At 37.8% G+C, this 23,160-nt stretch overlaps 2 protein-coding genes across 5 annotated transcripts in view; one reads left to right on the top strand and one right to left on the bottom strand.

The window, feature by feature from the left end:
- The window catches only part of PLAA (phospholipase A2 activating protein), a 38,622-nt gene extending 23,616 nt beyond the window's left edge, over positions 1–15,006 (bottom strand). Inside the window, exons 1-3 of one of the 3 annotated variants that reach the window (XM_081803044.1) lie at positions 14,430–14,569; positions 9,554–9,618; positions 7,839–8,032 (exon numbers count right to left, since the gene is read on the bottom strand). In XM_081803044.1, the coding sequence (XP_081659170.1) occupies positions 7,839–8,010 (172 nt within the window). In that variant the 5' untranslated portion in view covers positions 8,011–8,032; positions 9,554–9,618; positions 14,430–14,569. Of the gene's footprint in view, positions 1–7,838; positions 8,033–9,553; positions 9,619–14,429 lie in introns of all 3 variants that reach the window. The other 2 variants (XM_081803043.1, XM_081803042.1) reach the window with 2 other exon arrangements.
- A 2,175-nt stretch (positions 15,007–17,181) lies between these two features.
- IFT74 (intraflagellar transport 74) overlaps positions 17,182–23,160 on the top strand; it is an 89,231-nt gene continuing 83,252 nt past the window's right edge. The window contains exons 1-2 of one of the 2 annotated variants that reach the window (XR_014140011.1): positions 17,182–17,374; positions 19,884–20,022. Coding sequence is in view for 1 of the 2 variants with exons in the window: in XM_081803045.1 (XP_081659171.1) it covers positions 19,903–20,022 (120 nt within the window). In the remaining variant the exon portion in view is untranslated. The remainder of the gene's footprint in view (positions 17,375–19,883; positions 20,023–23,160) is intronic. The other variant, XM_081803045.1, reaches the window with a different exon arrangement.

The raw sequence follows: 23,160 nt of genomic DNA on the forward strand, positions 1-23,160 counted from the left end.
GCCTGGGTGGCTCAGTTGGTTAAGCGACTGCCTTCGGCTCAGGTCATGATCCTGGAGTCCCTGGATCGAGTCCCGCATCGGGCTCCCTGCTCGGCAGGGAGCCTGCTTCTGCCTCTGACCCTCCCCCCTCTCATGTGCTCTCTCTCTCTCATTCTCTCTGTCTCAAATAAATAAATAAAATCTTAAAAAAAAAAAAAAACTACATAGAAAGATAATGCAAATGATTTTGAAATGCTGTTTATAAAAATATTAAATTAAAATGACAAAAAAACAAAACACTGGAGCCCAGCTAAATATTCAACAGCAATGGAAACAGGTAATTAAATGTCTTATTATCTTAACAAAATTATACAAGCTAAAAATTAAACGTGAAAAATTATCTAAAAAAAAAACAAACAAAAAAGAGTTCTGATTAAAAACGGCAGATTGTTGGGGCGCCTGGATTGCTCAGTCGGTTGAGCATCTGACTCTATTTCGGCTCAAGTCATGATCTCAGGGTCCTGGGATTAGGCCCTGTGTCAAGCTCCACACTCAGTGGGGAGTCTGCTGGAGATTCTCTCCCTCTGCCCCTCCCCCCAGTCATTCGCTTGCTAGCTCGCTTGCTCGCTCTCTCTCTCAGATAAATAAATCTTTCAAAAAAATTTGGCAGATTGTTCACAGTAAAGCTATCAGTGTTATTAATTTACAAGGACAAAGAAAACAGAACACAACAGATTTAACAAAATGGAGGAGATTATAATTTAAACACCCACAGAGAGAGATTAGAAACGAGTGACTCCCCCCAGGGAACTCTCATGAGACTCAATAAACAGCTACTAGGTTCGAAGGAGAATGGTGCTAAGCAGAGGACTTGAAATGCTAGATCTCTCTTTTCAGCCTACAGTGTCAGGAAAGCACATCCTCCCCCACTGCAGGAAACTGGAGGTTTATTCTCTGGAGGAACTGAGGCACAGTTTGCACATTCAGGTAACTGAGCAAAATAAAGGTCTGGAATAAGAAGCCCCATGAAGCACAAGGGAAATAAATGGAAAATCTACATCCCCTTCTTCCACAGTACCAGCAACCAGGCACATATTCCCCTCCACCCAGGCAAGAGACAGGAGAATTCTGCTCTGGAAGACTGAATAATGCTAAAGAACTTCAGATAAGGACATGTGAGAGGGTATCCCAACCTAAAGGTCAGACCACCACCAGTTTGCCTTCTAATGAAGCCCACTAATCACCAAGCTCTATCTATACAAGCTAAAAAGTTTTCAGTTTACTTCTTTATACCTTATTCTTAAATATGAGCAGCCAATTTAATATCAACAACCATTTAATTAAACTGTCCAACATGAAAGAGAAAAATCCAAACAAAGAAACACAAAAATAAGGGGGAAAGGGCTGGGCAATCCAAAAGAGACAAATCCAACTTCAGGAAGAAAAAAAAAAAGTGCGCGCCTGGGTGGCGCAGTTAGTCAAAGCATCCGACTCTTGGTTTTGGCTCAGGTCGTGATATTGGGGTCATGAGATCAAGCCCCGCACTCAGTGTAGAGTCTGCTTAAGACTCTCTCCACCTGCAACTCCCTCCTCCCCTGCACTCCCTCTCTAATAAATAAATCTTAAAAAAAAAAAAAAGGAAGTAAGAACACATAAAAAACAACAAAAAACGAATACTATAATATTTGCAAATAGGTAAGACATTATATAAGAAAAACTAGTGACAGAACAAGAAAAATAAAAGCTAAAAGTAGAAGAACCAAACCAAAACTAAATGGCTCTAGAAAAAAAAAAGTCTCTCCAGAGAATTAGACTAAAAAGACAAAGACACAAAAAAAGAAAAAGTTTAAAAAGTCAGAAAATAATTTCAGAATGTTCAATATCCAACGATAGGGATTCCAGAAAGAGATAACAGAGGACAGAGCAGAGAGGACAAAGAAGTAATACAAGAAAGATTCTCAAAAGTGAAGGACATGAATGTCTAGATTCAATGACCCCACAAAGGTGCCAAATGAAAGGCACTTTCAGAGACAGAAATGCACTGTGAAAATCTATAACATCAGAAATACAGACGATCCTAAAAGCTTACAAGGGGACTAGAAGTGTGTCTCACAGAGAAGATGGGAAATCAGAACAGCATCAAACTTTTCATTTAACACCATACACTAAAGGCCAATAGAGCAATGCCTTCAAAATTCTAAGATTAAATGGTTTTAACACAGGATTTTACATCTAGCAAAATTAACAACCAAATGTAAGGATAGAATAAAGCCATTTTGTAATATACAAATATATTTAGCCCCTCTGTCACAGCTTTCTTAAGAAGCTACAAAAGTTAAGTTAAAAATGACAAAAATATGAGAATTTTTTCTAGGAAATATATTGGCAAAGGGGAATCCAGGGCTGTTGTCTGACACTGAGAAAGAGGTGGGTATGTTCTGCCTACACAAGCGAGAGCAAGCTGAATAACTGATAACCAGAGGCAGACTGTGGTGCCCTGCCCTTTCTGTGCATGATGTCAGGCACAGCCAATGATGCACACATTAGTTAACAGTATGAATGGTGGCTGACACTTTCAGGTATATGCTTTTAAGAGTCAATGCATTATTAATCACATTGCCCTTTCACTGCTACACCAAACTCCTGAAGCACATAGAAAGAGAAAGCCCCCACCAGCCTGGGTCCCTGAGAAGCTCCAAGAGCAGATTCCCCTCCTTAATCCATGATGAATATGTACGGTGAGTGAGAAATACTCTTGTGTGATGACACTGAGATCAGGGAAGTGTTTGTTACTATACCGTATCTTAGCCTATTCTGACTCATTATGTGTTAGACTATTTGAAACATGTTATAGGCATTTAGGAAACTTCCTGCAACCCTTGTAAAATATCAGTTACAGTTATACAGAAAAACACGGAAATGAAAAAAAGGGGTCACTATCTTTAGGAAAAAACAATTTACCTGGATAGGAATATAATTTAGGAACTATATATGCATTGATTACATTTAAATAGACATTCCCCAAATTTTATTATCTACTCTGCTCCAGAAAAATTTTAAATGACTTTCATAAACATATACAATATAATAAAATTAAAAACAAGTAGTAAAGCAAGTAGGACAAAAGGAAAATAGTATTTGTATGTAAAATATGAAGTTGTAAACAGGTGCTGGTGTTGGGCTAACCTTTGCTTAGTGATACTAAAAGATATAGAGTCCTTACCATGTGCCAGACACCATAAAAGTACATTACATTCCACAAGAACCCCAGGAACTAAGTGCTATCATTCCCATTTAACAGATGAGGAAACTAAAGTTCAGAGAAATGAAATGATTTTAATCTTTAAAATGAAAAATAAATTAGTCAGGAAATAGACCTGGTTATTGGAACAGAAAATATCTTCTGTGTGTCTGTAAAGTATCACCCATGCTTAGTCATAGGGACAAAGACCGAAACAAATTACTGTACCCATAAAAATGATTACTGTATTTGAATACTGAAATCAAAGTAAAATTTTCCATTTATGTGAAAAGTTGCTTTTTAAGTAATTAAAAATTTTTAAAAAATCAACTTAAAAGCTTATGCATCATCAGTTGTTCTTTAAACTCAAATGTCCAGAAGAGTAGTAAATTTAACCATTTTATTTTATATTAATACATTATTCATGAACCAGTCTAAAAACAGAAAACCATAAGTTACCAGGAAATGGTTAATTTTTAAAAACTTTTTTCTTTTGGATAAACTTATTTCTCAGATAATAATAATTTACTTCCAAAAACTTATACCATATATTTCCTAATGGATAATAGTGAATCAAGCTGAATTTACAAAATAAGTTTCAGTTTTTAAATCTGTGGGAACAGGAGGTTCTTTCATAAGAAGAATTAGCTACCGATCTTGATAGCTGTAATCGGGAATGTTCTTTATATTCTCTCCAAGATCAATGTAACATGTAATTCAAGAGAAACATTAGAGAGCTCAGAAAGTTTCTTAAAATTTCTTTCAAGATCAGGCAGAAAGAACGAATAACAAGATAAATCTCTTTCAATAAATATAGGGAGCATTCAGCTTTGAATAGGTAGGGGAGAAAAGCCTTAAGATATCATATAATGCAACGTATTACTTAGAATCACAACTTATAATGTAACTGGGAAGTGTTATACATATAATATCAACTAAAGGTTAGTACTACTTTACTATTTAGAAAATAAAATTTGGGCTAGAAAACTGACCAAAAAATGACATAAGAATGTCAATCATTAATTTCTTCAGCTATACTCACTAGCATGCTATGGGGTGTCAAAAAAGGAAAAAAAAAAAGCAAGTAACATTTGGCTTCTAAACCATCAAGCAAATTAACAAAATAACAAAAGATTACCTTATGATAAAGCAGAAATAAATCAGGCAGGAAAAAATACCCTACAAAACTGAAGCAGTATTTTTTATTGTAGAGATTTCTATGAGATCTTATAATACTTTAAAAGATCAAGACAAAATGATTACATAAAAATTGACTTTTGCATTACAAAAAATGTGCAGGGTAAAAAAGATAACAAACTGGGAAAAAATTTGTAATTGTATCAAAGGCTTAATAACTCTAATTAAGGGCTTCAAATACGGTCAGTAACCCTGTATTAAATGGGCAAGAGTTTTTAATATAGTTCACAGGAAAAAGAAGGGTAAAAATCCCTTCCATATATGAAGATGCCCCCCTCCATGAACAGAGAGATGCAAATTTCACTTTTCACTTATCATTTTGGCAACAATCCAAAAATCTGACAACATACTCTATCAGTAAGGGAAATGGGGACTCATATGATGTTGCTGGAAATGCAAAAAAAGTTACAACATCTAACGAAGGGATTCTGCAATACCTAACAAAACTACATGTGCACTTACCTTTTGATCCAGAAATGGATATTATACCTATGTGACACTTCCAAAAGAAGGAAATGACATATATACAGAGCGACTGATCATGGCACTAACTGTACTAGCAAAAGATTGAAAACTCAGATGTCCATCAATAGGGGACTGGTTGAATAAGCTAGAATCACCACAGTACAGCTAGCTAAACAGTGAATAAAAATGCCACTGTAAAAACGAATGAAGAAGATTTCTATATAGTATAATAAAGAGATCTCCAAGGTGGTAATATTATCAAGCAAAAAGAGGAAGGGCAGAAAATTTCATATAGTATGTTATCTATCTTTTACATATAAAGGGACAATATAAATATACATATATATCTGCTAACAAAGTTAAAAAATATAAGGAAAGGAATAGTGCAAGAAGGCAATACAGACTAAATCTAGACTTCCTTGAATATACTTTGTTGTTTTTCCTTTGAAACTATATATGTTTTATAGAATTATAAAACAAGATTAGGTTTAAAAAACTCCTGTTGAGCAGCATTCCAGCCCAAACTGAGGTTTCTAGTTATTACTGCCAACTGAAAAAACAAAAGCAAAAACCACAGGGCTTCTTGGCGTAACAGCTGATTTCAGGTCTAGAAGCATAAATGCATAAAGTGAACCTGGAACATTCTGTAGTACCAAAAGCAAGGAAGACTGCTAAAGGTCTTATCAAAAGCCCACAGGGGCCAATCTAAAGAGGTATCCAAAGGCCAAATATGGGACAATTTGAGAATGAAAAAGAAAAAAAAAAAAGATGTTAGGAAACCTACTCATTCTGAAACTCAGTAAAAGAGCATTTATCCGGCCTTCCCTGTATAAGTCTCCCATGTAACCAAAGAATTGATATGACAAAATTCTATATTAAAAAAATGCTAGCTATTAAATGCAAAAATAATGGTAGAATTAAAGTACAATGATCTTGCAAATTTTAATGAAATACTAGATCTGTGTGTGATCATCAATACATGCTAAAAACCGGGCGCCTGGGTGGCTCAGTTGGTTAAGCGACTGCCTTCGGCTCAGGTCATGATCCTGGAGTCCCAGGATCGAGTCCTGCATCGGGCTCCCTGCTCGGCAGGGAGTCTGCTTCTCCCTCTGACCCTCCTCGCTCTCATGCTCTCTGTCTCTCATTCTCTCTGTCTCAAATAAATAAAATCTTTAAAAAAAAAAAAATACATGCTAAAAACCATTACATAAAAGACTGATGGGAATTTAAAATGAATGAATGATACAACACTTGAACCTACTAATTAATCTTAACATCACAGAGATATTAAGTGCCTCTTAATGTGCTACAACAGAAAGTGCACAATACTACCTATAATGTGTATTTGCCAAGAACTTGAATCTGAATCTGATTAAGCTTCTAGATCTAATAGCTTATAAGACACACAGGGGATTGAGGAACATGTAAAAGGAAACAATAAGGCTTTAATAAGCAAAGTTCAGATTGTAGGAAATCCTACAGGATAAATAAGCTGGTTTCAAACACAGAGGGGCAAAAAGGGGAAAGAAACCCATAGATTAAAAGACATGTGGACCTTAGTTGGGTCACAGTTCAAACACACTGTAAAAAAAACTTTTATGAGACAACTGAGTGTAATTTGAGCCTTCACGGGATACTTGATAATAAGAAATTAGGTTTCATTTTAGGCATAATGATTACTTTGAAAAAAGGTAATTTGTATCTTTTAGATGGATCAACAAACTATGCCTGTGGAGCACCTGTTTTTGTACAGTGTACAAACTAGGAATGGTTTTTACATTTTTAAGTGATTGAGAGAAAAAAATTGAAAGATATTTCCTGATACGTGAAAATCATGACATTCAAATTTCAGTGTCCATAAACAGAGGTTTATTGAAATACAGACATGCTCATTCATTTATTTATTGTCAATGGCTGCTTTTGTACACAATGGCAGAGTTGAAAAGTTGTAAAAGTGACCATATGGCCTGCAAAGTCTAAAATATTTACTACCTGGCCCTTTACAGAAAAAGTTTTCCAAACCCTATTTTAGAGCTACATATTAAAGTATTTACAAATGAAATAGTATATTGGAAATTTCCTTTAAAATAATGTTGTGGAAGAGGGGGTAGATGAAAACAAGATAGGCCATGTGTTGACAATACATATAACACTATGTAAATACACGGGTGGAAAAGAGCATTATTCTCTTTTACATATAACTCGTTATAAAATGTGTTTCTATTCTTACATACATTTCAAGACTTCCTTAATAAAGTTTAAAAAGTCTGTATCACTCTGTATTAAAGATTTCACATATACACACACAAAACATCTTAAAAATTTTTTAAGGGAATTAAGTTTAAAGTGTTGATGGGCCATCCTACTTGCTTACAGATCATATTTGTTACAAAAAATAAGTACACATACTGCACTGATTAATAAGCATATTGTTTTATAACAAAGAGCTGTTAAGCCACACACAAATCCAGGAACATGAGACAATCAGAAACATACACAAATCACAGAAAACAATATTCAAAAGTATTAAATACTCTTCAGTTATGATACCAAGGCCCTAAACACATTTGTTCTCGGTCTTCAATTTGCTGCATAAATACAGATATAACAACCAAAAGATAAAGATATACTTTTAGTCTTCCTGAGCATATTAATTCCTTGCACAAAATAGTTGAAAAACCAAAACCACAAAGTATATTAAAATTATATAGCTTCTTCCTTTTACAACTAAACACTTTATTTTTTACATATATAAGCATGTCAACCTTTACTGATGACAACAATAAATCTGTAACAAAGAATTTACAGAATGATGATGATCCAAAAAGGTTTTCACTACCAAGCCATATCCACAGGTAAAACAAACATAATAAATAGTATGGAATGCATATATGTATTTTACCTTCAACAGGATGAAACTTCTTCAAATAGAAAAAAACCAAAGCATTATACTCACCAGTATTCTTATGACCTTTCAGTATATAAAGTGGTGCTGGACTTTCCAGTGAGAAAATGCAAATATTGTGGTCATTTCCTCCAGTGGCAATTAGTCCATGAGGGTACATGTCACTTGAAGGTATTATGCATACACAAGATACAAAATTGGAGTGGCCACTCATACAGTGCATTTCTGTAAAGCCCCTGTTAGGACTAGAAAGACATGGTAATTAATAAGATATACATTCGTCCCCTGATTTAGCATAGGACATGAGATGAATTGTCAAAGTACTTGTTTTCTTTTCTTTCATTGAGAAAAGTATGTTAATTAACAGAAAGAATAAGGAAGGAAAGGGAGGGAAACGAGTATCATAAGTGGCTTTTTCTCATATTCCATCTTTATTTCCATTCATCCATGACTGTTACCCTCAGAAATCCCTAGTGAAGTGAAACGTTCATGCAATTAGGATAATGGAATCTACAATCAATAAGCCTTAAACACATTGCGGATATTTTCACACTATGAAACGTTAACTTAGTACCCATTAGTGTAGTATGTATAAAATAGCTAGACTATCAATCATTTTCAATATGCAAACTACGGGAATATAGGGATATAAAAAATGACTGCTCTAGGGTATTAATACCTATTTTAGGATTAGAAAGATTATCAACTTCTGGGGCGCCTGGGTGGCTCAGTTGGTTAAGAGTCCTACTCTAGATCTCAGCTCAGGTCTTGATCTCAGCGTCATGAGTTCAAGTTCACGCTGGGCATGGAGCCTACTTGAAAGGAAGGAAGGGGGACGCGTGGGTGGCTCAGTCAGTTAAGTGTCTGCCTTCGGCTCAGGTCATGATCCCAGGGTCCTGGGATCAAGTCCCGCATCGGGCTCCTTGCTTGGCAGGGAGCCTGCTTCTCCCTCTGCCTGCTCCGCCTGCCACTCCCCCTGCTGTGCTGTCTCTCTTTCTCCCTCTTTAATAAATAAATAAATAAATAAATAAATAAATAAATAAATAAATAAATAAAATCTTTTTAAAAAAAAGGAAGAAAGGAAGGAAGGGAGGGAGGGAGGAAGAGAGATTATCAATTTGTTTTATTCATCAGTCACTCAGCATCAATGCCTTACCTAACAAGTCAAACAACAGATTACAATATACTATGTGGAAGGCAGTAAGTTAGCTGCTAAGAGTAATATAAAGAATTATATCCCTGACTCAAGCTAAATCAAAAAGTTTACAGTGTAGTGGAAGGGAACAAGACAACTACATATAAAAGACTCCCAGATAAACACAAATACACACACATTTCAAAGAAAAGCATAAACTCACAAGGCCAGGGGGAATGAGAAGAAAAAGAAACAGGAATACAGTTTTGAATACTGAAAGCTGGGTTGAAAAATAATAAAGGCTATAGGAGACCTGAGAAAATTGAGTTCTAAGCAGGCATTAGACAAAGTAGAGGACCAATCTACCAATGAATCCCCAAAAAGCTCAAGAATATTAGCAGCACAATCTAGAAATAGGGACAAAAAGACTACTGAAAATCTTCAGAATCAGTTGGAAGCTGAATCATAAGAAAAAAATCTTCAAAGGAAGTTATTTGGTAGTAGCTATTTTTAACTTATCCACTTTATTTTTTTAAAATGTTAGAAAGCATTTTATCAACAGGCCTAAAGAAATCCAAAAGATAGGACATGTTTACAAATCTATTTTATATAAACCACTAAATCTACTTACTTGTGACTCTTAGCACTCCCCAGTATAGATGTTTATGTGCATCTTTTTTAGTCATCTATGAAGCTCTGAAAGGCAAAATCCAGATCTAGTCTTCTTTATATCTCCCCAAGTTCCTAACACAATGTTATATTTGGTAAGCATTAAATATTTCTTTTTTTTAAGATTTTATTTATTAATTTGACAGAGAGAGAGATAGCGAGAGAGGGAACACAAGCAGGGGGAGTGGGAGAGGGAGAAGCAGGCCTCTTGTGGAGGAGGGAGCCCGATGCGGGGCTCGATTCCAGGACCTTGGGATCATGACCTGAGCTGAAGGCAGACGCTTAACGACTGAGCCACCCAAGCGCCCCAGCATTAAATATTTCTTGAACTGATGAAAAAAATACTTAATACCAGTGTTAAGGGGGGAAAAAAAGAAAAAAAAGGCAGCTACATACCCCAGCCAGACAACTGCCCTTCTTGCACCGAGGAAAAGTCTGAACTTTTCTTCTTTAGAAAAGCTGAAAATCTTTGACTATAAGGACACAAGGCATAGTTGAGTCTTGGGGTATGAGGAAAGTGTACATTCACAAGGGCAATGATCCTCCAGGCAGGAGATCAGTCCAGTGAAATGGTCCAGCCAGATAACCCAGCCAGCAAGCCCCAACTGTGAGCAGACCCTCCCAGGAGCTTTTTAGTGCTCCACTCTTAACAATGAGCACAAAATAAGGATTACCAGACATCTGGGAAAGCTCTCTCCACCATGAAATATAGTGATCAAAATAAACAGGCATGGGGAAAAAACCAATTTGAAGGAAACAGAACACTAAGAATAACTTAAAAAAAAAAATCATCACTATTATTCTTAGAGCTAGAAGATATTGCAACCATGGAACAAGAAGATAATTTCACAAAAAGTCAAGGCAATTTCTGAAATAATACAGTAGAGAGAGAGAGAATTCAGAAACAAGTTCAATATCTGAATTAAAAGTTCCGAAAAATAGGACAGAGAAAATCAAGAGGAAGAAATCTAAGAACTGATTTAAGAAAATGTCCCAGAACTTACAGACATGAGTTTTCACATTAAAGGGCCCACTAATGGCCCTGAACAATGCATGAATATACGCTGCTTTCCAGAGAGAAAAAAAAATAATAGCTCAAGAATCAGATTGGCTTCAGACTACTCAAATATAACACTAGAGGCTAGAATACAATGGAGCAATGGCTCCTTAATTCTGAAGGAAAATTATTTGGGAATTAGAACAGTACAAACATTTAAATTATTATTCAAGTAGGAAGACAGAATAAAATCATTCTTAGACCTGCAAGGTCTTAATACATTTATTATCAGTGCACTGTATTTCTGGAAGCTCCTGAAGAATATGCCCCAATAAAGCATCAAGAAAGAAAACTAAGAAAGTAAAAGGATACAGATAACAGAAATCCAATACAAGAAGCCCAAAAGAGGGAACTATGGAGAGCACAATGAAGGGAGATTTCAGGATTTGTTGTGCACCAGGGGTAGACAGACCAAGGTCAGAAAGTTTCATTGCCAGGAAGATGAAACTACAAAATATCCAGGGTGTCTAAAGGTCTTGAGAAGAGATTTAGACAACTAGCAAAGAATATGAAGTTGAATTAGTGACAAATGCATAGAAAATGAAGCAAATGAAAACCCAAAGCAGGGCACTTACTAGCTACAGAGAGATCATAAAATGGTTGAGGAAAAATTATCATAGTTTATTCCACAGCTCCAGTGTAAATAGACTTTATGCAGTCATAAAATACTGATTTTGTCTAAATTAAGGTAAACTATTAGGGTCAGAGCATAGAAAAGATGCATATGTGATGGGGGTTAGAAGGGCGTAGAAAGAGAGCTAAAGTCTAATACTCCGTAGTAGGAATAGAAAATGCCTAAAATATTTTAAAAATAAAAATAGCAATAAAGCACTTTATGCATAGATGTGGAAGTAAAATACAAAAAATAAGCAGTTAAAAGATAAAAATTTTCCTCCAAAAAAAGGAAACTGGGGGTTGGGAAGAGAATGGTTCCTATTTCTCAACAAACCCCATGGAACCACTGGACTTAGGACCCAAAATGCTGAGTGTTTACATGAAGAAGAAGTCATTTCAACCTCAGTATGGTCAGGGAAGATTTAAAACACAACCTTAAATCTGAAGTTGCATCTTTCAAATATGGGTAGTTTTATTTCTTTCTTTTTTTAAAGATTTTATTTATTTGACAGAGCGAGAGAGCACAAGCAGGGGGAACAGTAGAGGGAGAGGGAGAAGTGGGCTCCCCGCTGAGCAGGGAGCCTGATGTGGGGCTATCATGACCTGAGCCAAAGGCAGATGCTTAACCATCTGAGCCATCCAGGTGCCCCTCAAATATGGGTAGTTTTCAAAAGGCACACAATAGTTGGTAACAGACTTGAGAAATCCAGTTTAATTTGAAGTGGGCTTATAATAAGAGAGGCCTGAAGCAGTCTGAAACAATGGCATGTTGACTGGTTCAGTTCAATGTACAACCAAAAAATAATGTCTCCATTCTGAAGCGTCTTCTGAAGACCCAGAGAGTTTCTGGATTTTCAGTGGGCTTTTGCAAAAGACACAGTATCTAGTTTAGTGCATCCTGGAATAGAATTATTTTGCTTCCCTAAAACTAAATTAAATTCCCCCATCATTCCCAATCCAATTGTACACTAACTACCCTGATTCAGAACTCTATCAACAATGTACATGGGAAAACAATTTTCATTTATTATTTGGCCGCAAACTCTTATAGCACTTCATTAACATACCATGAAATAGAAATTGTCAGGATGTCAGCCTTGAGGACACTTTTTATATGGATGTAGAAAAGACTCATCACCCAGTGACTATGAGATGCCCTACTCTGAGTAGTTGGAAATGAGAGATAAAACAATCTTATCTCACTAATCACCCACTACCTACTCCTGTGCCTGGCACAATGGTGGCTCTCCATCAGCGTTAGCTGAATAAATTCACGGATGGTTTTGAAAACAAAATCAAAAACATGAGTTAAAAAAAAAAAACACTCCACTTTTCAAATAGATGATTTCAGCCTCAAATTCCTGAAGTTCCTGAAAAATGCAAATGCTCCAGTGAGTTAAGCTCTTGTCAATCTAGCAGAGTCCTACAAAATGTGTGAAGTTTAATGACAGGACTCAACTATAACAGCAGGCATCCTTTAGATACTCCTTACTGCAATATTTATACCCTACTGGGTATATACTTCTCTCTTTTTTTTTTTTTTAAAGATTTAATTTATTTATTTGACAGAGAGAGACAGCGAGAGCAGGAACACAAGCAGGGGGAGTGGGAGAGAGAGGAGCAGGCTTCCGGCCGAGGAGGGAGCCTGATGTGGGCCTCGATCCCAGGACCCTGGGATCATGACCTGAGCCAAAGGCAGACGCTTAACGACTGAGCCACCCAGGCGGCCCGGGGTATATGCTTCTCTTAACTCAATTTCAAGGATATAAGCTTAATCAATAATTACACTCAAATACACAAAAAGTTATGTATTAGTGTTACTAAGTGATTTGGAATATCACAGAATCTTAGAGTTAAAAGAGACCTTTAGAGATCATCTCATCCAATTCAATATAGGAGGTTGCTCTACAATATTTCTAGTCTGTTTATCATCATGTATTGGCTGCACTACAGCAAAAGCCTCCAAACAGATTTCCACATTTATCCCTTTGCAATCCAATCTCCACCAGCAGCTAGCACAACTTCTCAACAGGTCAATCAAATCATGCTGCTCCCTGCATGAAACTCACTGAAGGCTTCTGCTTACTCTTTCTCACAGCACTCATACCATAGCATCTGGTTCCAGCCAACCTCTGGCTCCTGCCCTCACCTCACAGCTCATTCCCTCCTGCACAAAGGGACTTGCCACTTTCTTAATCCAGGGTCTCTGTGCTTGATCCTCCTACTGTCTACAGGGCCCTCTGAATTCATCCCTCCTCATTCCTTGCTCCCAAGACCAGGTCCATCTTGGTGTCATCTTTAAAAAACAAAACAAAACCGAAACCCTCCTCGGAGGGACTTCCTTCTTTAACATCCCTCCACTCAATTCTATATTTATATTTGCTTTTTTCATAGTACACATGCCTATGAACAATTATTTTACTTTTTTTCTGATCTGCCTTCCCTCCCAGATTATAAGAAAGCTCCATAAAAACAGGGAACTTGTCTGTTGTCTTATTCTTCTTCAGGACTGTAAACAAATAGGAGGCACTTAACCAAGTTATCATCTGATTTTATGCATGGTTACCCAAACTCTGAGTGAAACCTATACTAATGGGAGACTCCTCCATCTAGGCCCACTACAGACCCCAGACTAAGAAACTCTCATTTGGACAATGAGGACAGGAGCCAATGCAACTTTCTGCCACGCAATTTTTGAGAACTAAGGTTCTCAAAAATTAAATTTGAGGGAACACTACAGAGCAAATTCTAGAGAAAGAAGAGGCTTCACTTCAGTTACATGTGAGATGTCTCACAATGTTTCATTTAGGGGGGTGCACCTAGCATCAGTAAATTTTCAAATCTAAAAGAAACATGGGAAATCATCGCCCAAAAGATAAGAGGTTCGTCCAAGGTCACCCATCCGTCAGTGGTCAAGTTAGGACAAGAATGTACATCTCTGTTTCCCGAAAGCGGCGCTCTTTCCACCTGAATCTCACAGGTTTCGTACACTGTGCGCCCAGAGTACTAGTACTCTCAGAACTGGGAGGGAGCGCGGACTGGAGTCAAGGCCGGGAAGAGTGCAAGGTTAACAGCAGGGAAGAGTCCCTCTCTTCCCATCAGCAGTAGGAAGCTTGCAACACAGGCGGGGGTGGGTGGTGGGAGCCCCCGGACTCGCAGAGCTCACCTGTCTGGGACCCAGAGGCGGGTCGTGCGGTCTCTGGACACGGACACAAAGGCCCCCGGCGGATAAAGGCTGCATACCAGGCCCCGCACGTCCAGCTCGTGGCCCGGGAGGGAGCAGCTCAGCCGGTACCTGGCGGCACCGCTCGCCATGGCCCTCGTCTCTCCGGCGCCCGGGGCCCAGGCACCGCGCGAGATCAGTCCGCAGGGAAGGCCGGGGGTGCGCCGGGACGCGGAGGCCGAGGGGCCTGCAGGTGAGGGGCCGCTGAAGACCGGAAGAGCCCGAGAGCCGGTGCGGAAGGGCGACGGGGAAGGGGAGCGCCGAACGGGCCGAGTGACACAGCAACCCTGACTTGCACACCGGAATTCATCATCTGTCTCAGCCCGCCATGACGCAAAGCGTGTGCGTCCCGGCTGCTGAGGCCGACGCCGAGATGAAGCTCGCTTCCGTCCCGCGCCTCGGACCGCCAGCCAAGGGAGAGCTAACGTCCGGCCGTTTCGCCCGATCGCCCCAGTCCAGATCCTTTCCGAGCCCGAGTCCTCTCCGAGTCCTGGCTGAACTGCTTATTGTAGTACAAGATGTGGCCCTGGACTACAAATCCCACAATGCCATGCGCCAGTGGGACCCGAGACTCCGGGGCGCCGAATCCGGATATTTTTAAATCTTGATCCGACGGGCTGCGCGCTCTCTTGTGGTTGAAAAAGATTGCTTCGGTCGTTGTGTCAGGGCAGCTTAGCCCTGATTTCCCCAAACCTACTTTGCAGTCTCCGGAGATTTTCACAAGCTAAACGTTGTTTTTTAGTTAAAACGAGAGAGCTAGGGACCAAGTTGTAATCAATCGTTTGCCTTAAATCCTGTGAACCTTAAGTTGCGTCCTTGGTACTCTAAAAAATTTAAATACTTTATGTGTTAAGCAATTCTAAGGTATAGGACATTTCTCCCAACTGTGACGTTTGCATACAGATGACAAATGCTGGGCCCCCCTCCCTTGTGTCTGAAGGCACTCAAGGGGAAATCTCCGTGTCAGTAATTTCTCTCAGACAATTCTGTATACGGAGTAGTTGGACAGAGGTTGTAGGGAAGGAAATAATCTTTTTTCTTTCTACCCTTCTAGGCTTTCCGTGGGGCGCTGTTAACAAAAGACAGATTAACAAGAGAAAAACAAATTTATTAACATGTATATGTCCTATATACAAGAGAAACTCAGAGATGAGTACTCAAAGAGATGGCTAGAGTCTGGGCTTAAATAACATCTTAACAAAGGAACAGCATTTACAGAAGAAAAAAAAGGACCTAAAGTCTTTAGAGGCAGCAAATTATGGAGAGGCAAATATATGGGGGAACTAATGGTAAATAAAGGCCAGTTAGTAAAGTTTGTTATGTAGATTCCTCTGTGTAGTCTAGGCTGACAAAGGGTCTAAAGTCTCCCATGACTAAATTTGTCCTTCTGGTAGGGAGAGGCAAGAAGGGACACCTTTGAAAATTTATTCCTGCTTTTAGTCAAATAGGGGAATGGTAGCTTTTCTTGTATCTCCTTTCCAATTGCATTTAGCTCAAAATAATCCTTATACGAAAGTGGCATATTTTATTTTATTTTATTATTTTTTTAAAGGTTTTATTTATTTGACAGAGAGAGAGAGATAGGAGAGCAGGAACACAAGCAGGGGGAGTGGGAGAGGGAGAAGCAGGCTTCCTGCCGAGCAGGGAGCCCGATGTGGGACTCGATCCCAGGACCCTGGGATCATGACCTGAGCTGAAGGCAGACGCTTAACGACTGAGCCACCCAGGCGCCCTAAAAGTGGCATATTTTAGAGTGGCAAATGTTACTACCATTCACTACAGTGACCAAAAGAATAATAAATGACCACTACAAATATGTTGGGCTCAAATGGGAGAATTACATAAAAATATTTTACAAACTTGAAGTGAGAAGTTAGCCACATGACTTTATTTCATTTTCTATTGGATTCATTTTAAACTACTTGAAGGCAGACATACTAGAAAATAAATCTGGATATAAATAAAGTATGCAAGTTGGAAATAATGTAAAAAACGTTAAAAGTCCATATATATTTAGGTTATGAGTATAGCTGCAATCACACTATATAGGAAGACTGGAAGAAAACAAACCGCTACTTTACTAGAGAGGTGGGATTTGAGATGAAGTAGTTCTTACATTGTGTTTTTTAAAAATACTGATACTAAAATAGTTATTTTAAGACAACTGTCCATTTAATTCATCCTTCCTCACAAACTTGGATCAAAAGAACTCTGAAAGGAAGCTTCCTACCAAATGAGGAATAGATGGTACCAGAAACGCATCTATACTTAATGTTGTATACGTTGTGCAGTCCTAACAGGAAGGAAACCTACCTCTAATAAGAAGTAAAAAGACTGTACAAGGCTGCCTACCACAAATAACTTTAAACAGTTTTTATTAAAAATGATAGCCCGTGTGAGGTGACATAGCAATATAATAAAACCCGCTAGGAGTGAATTGAGGTCGGGCACACAATCGGACAGGTTGCTGTAAGTATAAAGAACACTAAAGTTTTCCAATAAAACGTTCTTTCTCAGCCAAGTCGCCGTTTTCTATTTCTTCCCGAAAAGCGCGGAGTTAATTCGGCCACAAAAATTACCCCTCCAATCTCGCGAGAGCAGTTTTCTCTCGCCTCGCTTGTAGTTACCAGGGGGCAGAGGCCGAAGATTGGCCAATCAGGACGAGGGCTCTCTCCCCGCCCCGCCCCCGTTGCCGGGATACGCAGTCACGCGGGGCCGCTAGTGGTTCGGTCTGAGGGTCCGGGAAAGCTGCGCGTGGACTAGCGAGGAGTCGCGAGTGAGTTAACCGGTACCGAGAAAGACTGGTGGGTTCCGCCGGGGTGGCGCCCTAGTGAAGAAGTTGGAGCTCCCCTGACCGCTGCGACTTCCCTCCTAACGCGACGGAGGAGGTGAGAAATCCCGGGTCTCATTTATCCCTCCCTCAGTCCCTTGGGATCTGGTTATCTCACATTGGAGAACCTGGTCCGCTCCAAAGAAAACACATCCGAACTTCTCCCTTCTTAGCTGTTCTCCTCAGCCTGTCGCCAGGCTAGGGAAGTACGACTCCAGTCCCGCAAAGCGTGTGAAGAGACCTCCTCAGTCTCCTGAGGAAACCTGACAAGGCGAGACCAGAGAGAAGGATTGCAGAGCCTCAGAAAGAAAATTCACTGTGGGCTGAGGGATTTTACTCAAAGTAACAGATTCTGTCTCGTATTAGCAGCTCTCCACTTCTTCATATATGTTAAAATGGCTGGTTTAGGGAGGATAATGGTAGCAATAATTAGGAGGCAGATATTTTATATGTAGTTTCTGTAATCTTGACAACAGCTCTTTAAGGTACAGCTCATTGCCACACTTGGGTCCTACAGATGAGGAAACACATCCAGTGGGGGTTATATAGCTGGTTAACTGTCAGAGTTTGTGTCACTCATTTTTCTGGAACCAAAGGTCAGGCTGCTTCTCTGTGTGAAAAACGGTGGAGATTATGTGAATGTTTGCGTGAATGACCCAGAGTTAGTGGCATGTTTGTTACTAGTGACCCTTTTTATTTTACTCTGGAACTGATCTAATGCTAAGCTTTTTCCAAGACAGCAAGGCAGTGGCAATCAGGTGGAAATTTTATATATTGTACATTTTCTTGAAGTTATCAGGAAAGCTAGAGTAATAGACTTAAATTTTACATTGACAATAGTCATACCTCATTTTTTTTTTTAAAGATTTTATTTATTTATTTATTAGAGAGCGAGCGAGAGAGAAACAGCATGAGAGAGGAGAGGGTCAGAGGGAGAAGCAGGCTCCCCGCCGAGCCGGGAGCCCGACGCGGGACTCGATCCCAGGACCCTGGGATCATGACCCGAGCCGAAGGCAGTCGCTCAACCAACTGAGCCACCCAGGCGCTCGTCAATAGTCATACCTCATTTTTCTTGAGCTTCACAGATACTGAGGTTTTTTGTGTTTTTTTTGTTTTGTTTTTTTACAAATTGAAGGTCTGTGGCAAACCTGCATCAAGCAAGTCTACTAGTGCCATTTTCCCAACAGCATTTGCTCACTTCATGTCTGTCACATTTTGGTAATTCTGGTGATACTTCAAACTCTTATATTTGTTTCGTCATCTGTGAATAGTGATTAGGACTTGCTGAAAACTTAAATGATGGTTAGCATTTTTTAGCAATATTTTTTCACTAAGGTGTAAATTTATGTAAACATAACTGAAACAAAATTTAAGGAAACAATACCCTTCCTTTGTGCAGTGAACTCTTATATTTTTTATTTCATGCTTAAAGTATATTGATCAGAACCTGCCAAATTGTTTTCACAAGCCACTAATAGGTCGTGACCCATAATCTGAAAAATTCTATTCTAAATTATCAGCCAAACTTTAAATAATATATTCTGAGGGGAATTGGAGGGGGCTGATAAACTGGGAAAGAATGAGTGAATTAAGGAACTGGTTTAAAGAGGGATGTAGTGAGAATAAAGATGAGACGGGTATAAGGAATGGAGATAAGGTCAGAGAATGAAATATTTCAGTTGATACTGAGGTGAAGCAATTCCAGGTGATGACAAGCTCCAGGTCCACCCACAGCTATGGATGACTGAAATGGAGTTGAAATAGTAACTGAAATTTAAGTCAGGGAACTGTGACCTAGAATGTTAGGTATTGAATCCAGTATCCCCATGGAAGTCATCCTGGACACTGGTGGAACTGAAATAGACTGAACTAGGTACAAAAGACTTTAGTGAAGACGGGTGGAGAGGTTAGGTGGTCCCTAGATAAAAGCAACCAGGAAAGATCCAAGGCAGTAAGGTTGCATGCATTCCCTGGTCGTCAGAGAATCTTGTTCATTTTTTTTTTTTTAAGATTTGGAAGAATAGTATTTTGAAAGTGACGCTGGGGAGCAAGGGGAATGTTGTACAATCCCTTTGCTTTGGATTTGTGGATTGAGAAACTAAAACAGCCTTTACTATTGAAAGTGTTTTTGGGGCAAGATGGGATTCTGTTAAAGAGTAAAATGAAGTATTTGATAACAGGATTGAGACTATCAGGGAATGAATCATAGACCAAGAGCCGAGAGAAAAAGTAGGGAGAGAAGAAAGGTGCTGGATATGTCAGAAAAGAGAAATTTTACTAGAATATGGGAAGAGCTGAAGACAGATAGAGGGACTTGCATTTTGGTAAGAAAATAGGGAACTGAGGAAGGCATAGTATAATAAATGATTTCATGGTTCCATACTAAATGTAACAATGTCAAATTTGAACAAAATGAAGCTGGTTTAGCCTTGTAGTGGTACTTGGAATGGCAGTTTGCAAGAAAAGTTATTGTGGATTAAATATCTGAAGGAAAGCTATGTGGATTTCCAGTGTCTTGCTCTAGAAGATACCAAAGGAGAATTGAACTGTTTCTTGTTTCCAAATAGTGGTTAAAGTGAACGCACAATGGCCAATAATCACAAACCTTCAGCAGCTCGCCCTGTTTCACGAGGTGGAATTGGGTTGCCTGGAAGACCTCCTTCTGGAATACGACCCCCCTCAGGAAATATTCGAGTGGCAACTGGAGTAAGTTTCAAACAATTCTATTGAATTCTTGTGCGTATGTCCTGGTAGAAGTTGGAATGCCTGTCTATAATAATTCTACTTTGTTCTTTCTTTATTCTGTCAGCATATTATTATACATGATTTTTTGGGGGAAAATACCTAGAAGTATAAATGTGGGAGGATGTCTGAAAGACATTATTGAGAGAAGATGCCTGCTAATATTGATACTCAAATTTATTTTAAAGGTACAATAAGTGGTATAGTTTATTGGTGCCTGCATCAAATGAAATGGAATAGACAAGAAACAAAATTAGACATACATAAGAACATAACGATTAAGGTGACATTTCAAAATAGTTGGAAAAGCATAAAGCATTCAGTAGTGCATTCAAATAATGGGTAAACGATTTAAAAATCGACCCCTCCACAGAGAATTCTAGATGTTTTAGCAACTTTATATTTAAAAAATGAAACCATCAACATACTAGAGGAAAATATAGGCAAGTATTTCATATAAACTTGGTGTGGACTAGGCCTTTGTAAAACAGAAACACCAAGTACAATATATTTATATATTTGAATTTTAAAAAATTGAAAACACCATAAAAAGTTCAAAATGACAAATCAGTAAAAAATATTTGCAACATATATGTCATAAATATGGTTCAGAATCTTAAAATGAAAAAGCAAACTTTACTAACTTGTAAGAGCTCTTTCTATAGTAAGGCTATGAACCCTATGTTCAATCAGAATTACATGAGATATCATATCAAACTATTCTAAAATTCATCTGAAACAAAAAAGCAAAAATAAGGAAAAGTACAGTACTCTAATATAAAAACAGATTATTAATAATAAGTAAAACAATATTTTGGTTGCTACAGCAGCCTGGAAACAGACTAGAAAATGTTAGTAGCTTAATGTGAAATGGAGAGTGTCATAAATCAGTAAGAGAAACATATACCACATTAAAAAATGTTGGATAAACATTATAAACTGATAATTCTAAGTAGAATAATATCCTGTAAAGATGATTATTACAGTTTCATTAGAATTATAATAGTGAAAATTTGAGAGCAACTTAAATTACCTTACAACAGGTAAATCTTAAATGAATTATGATATATCTATCCTTATAATAGGCTATTAAGTAGTCATTAAAAATTACTTTCAGAGAGTATTTGAGGAAATTCTATATCTCTATAATACAGTATTAAGTGTAAAAAGCAATGTGGTGTCAATTGAACATAAAAATATACATTTATACATACATAAAAAGAAATTAATATGCCAAAATATTCATAATAATTTTTCTGATGCTTGCAACAGATGGTTTCAACTCCTTGTATGTCAAGCTTATACAGTAGGCTAATTGCAAGCTAGAGATAATGCTTGGTCCTGTGTTTAATTCATAAGAAGAACAGTAATTTTTGGTGGGAAAAATTTTGGTAAAGTCAGGTTTTCTTAAACTTTACAGATTTTTCTAGAGTTTCAGGTAGTATTATCAACACCATCAACTTATATTGAAATGATTTTTCTAAAGTCTTCACATATATGGTACTGAGCTATTAAAAATTTTTATTTTGGTAAGAATTTATGCTTCCTAATGAAATATTTATGAAAGAATTTGGATACTTATTGGCCACCTACTCTGTGCCATGTGCTTTACCCATTTAATGTTTGTAGTTTTTAAAATATTGATGCTTGCTGTAAAACATACAAAGGAAAAGTATCAGAGTTCCTTCCTACCCCAGGAATAACTATTGTCAACAGTGTGATGTGTATCCTTCCAGACTTTTTTCTGTTCCTTTACAAACACTAACACCATGCATATGAGATTGTATGATTTTAATATTTTCTAAAATGACCATAATACTATATACATTGTTATGTATTTTATCCATTGCCTTTAGTAATATATTTTAAGTATATTTTCATATAAATACATATGTCTATTCATTCTTTTAAATGTGTGTAATTTTAATTTATACTTCTCTGTATTTTCATTTGGTAAATTTTACCTAGGAAGAGATTTAGCATTCTCTTCCAAAGACCACTCAGGATAACCCTGAACTCATTTCTTTTGAATTTGTGGTTAACAGTGTTTCTGTGTCCAGCATATTCTTTGGAATGTTTTACTGTTGCTGCTTCCCCCAGTAATTACCAAGTAATTCTCAGAATCACTTAAGAATTATGTTAGCTGATAGGATTAGAGGCTACCAGCTAAGTATTAAAGACAATCAAAATGAATAACAATGGTTATATATAATCACTATCTAAAATGTCTAGTACATATTTAATCTACTACTTTATTCTTTGGCAGAGAATGGGGAAAAAGGAAAGAAAGGATGGAAGATAAACAAAAGAAGGATAACTTGGAACAGCTTTGGGTGGTCTCATACCTTCCCAACATATCCATGTTGTATGAACTGACAAGAAGGGAGTCTTTTTTTCCCCCAAAGATTTTATTTATTTGAAAGAGAGAGAGAGAGCGCGAGAGAAAACACAAGGGGGGAGGGCAGAGGGAGAGGGTGCAGCAGGGAGCTGGACGACCTGGGGCTCAATCCCAGGACCCGAAGGCAGATGCTTAACTGACTGAGCCATCTAGATGCCCCAAGAAGGGAGTCTTTTGTTCTTTCCTCAGAGTGTATAATGTTATATTGGATTTTGGAGACCTGACGTGGAGAATCATATAGAGTAATAATATGAATGCTTGTTGAATGATGTTATCCTTAACACTTACTTGGTTATCTTGTGACGGAATTATATATGATTTCAATTTAAAAATGAAAATGTCTTCTTTTTTTGTGATTTTGAATGTAATATATACTTATTGTAATGATGCTGAAAACACCAAATTGTGAAAAGGATAACATAAAAATGAACTATAATATCATTATTTTATATGAGGTTAACCATTGTTACTGTTTTTTATATAATTCTCCAGACTTTTTGTTTTACAAAATGGAATTATGAATATTGTTTTATAAACTGGTTTTTTGTATATTACAACTTATTCAACTATGTCTTATAGTTAAATAAGGACAAATATGTGTATATTTCGTTCCTTTCCAATTTAAAGATTTTTTTATTTATTTGACAGAGAGACAGCGAGAGAGGGAACACAAGCAGGGAGAGGGTCAGAGGGAGAAGCAGGCT

Source organism: Leptonychotes weddellii, chromosome 14, assembly GCF_054177405.1.
Source record: "Leptonychotes weddellii isolate Sample4059 chromosome 14, ASM5417740v2, whole genome shotgun sequence".
Lineage (NCBI taxonomy): Eukaryota > Metazoa > Chordata > Mammalia > Carnivora > Phocidae > Leptonychotes > Leptonychotes weddellii.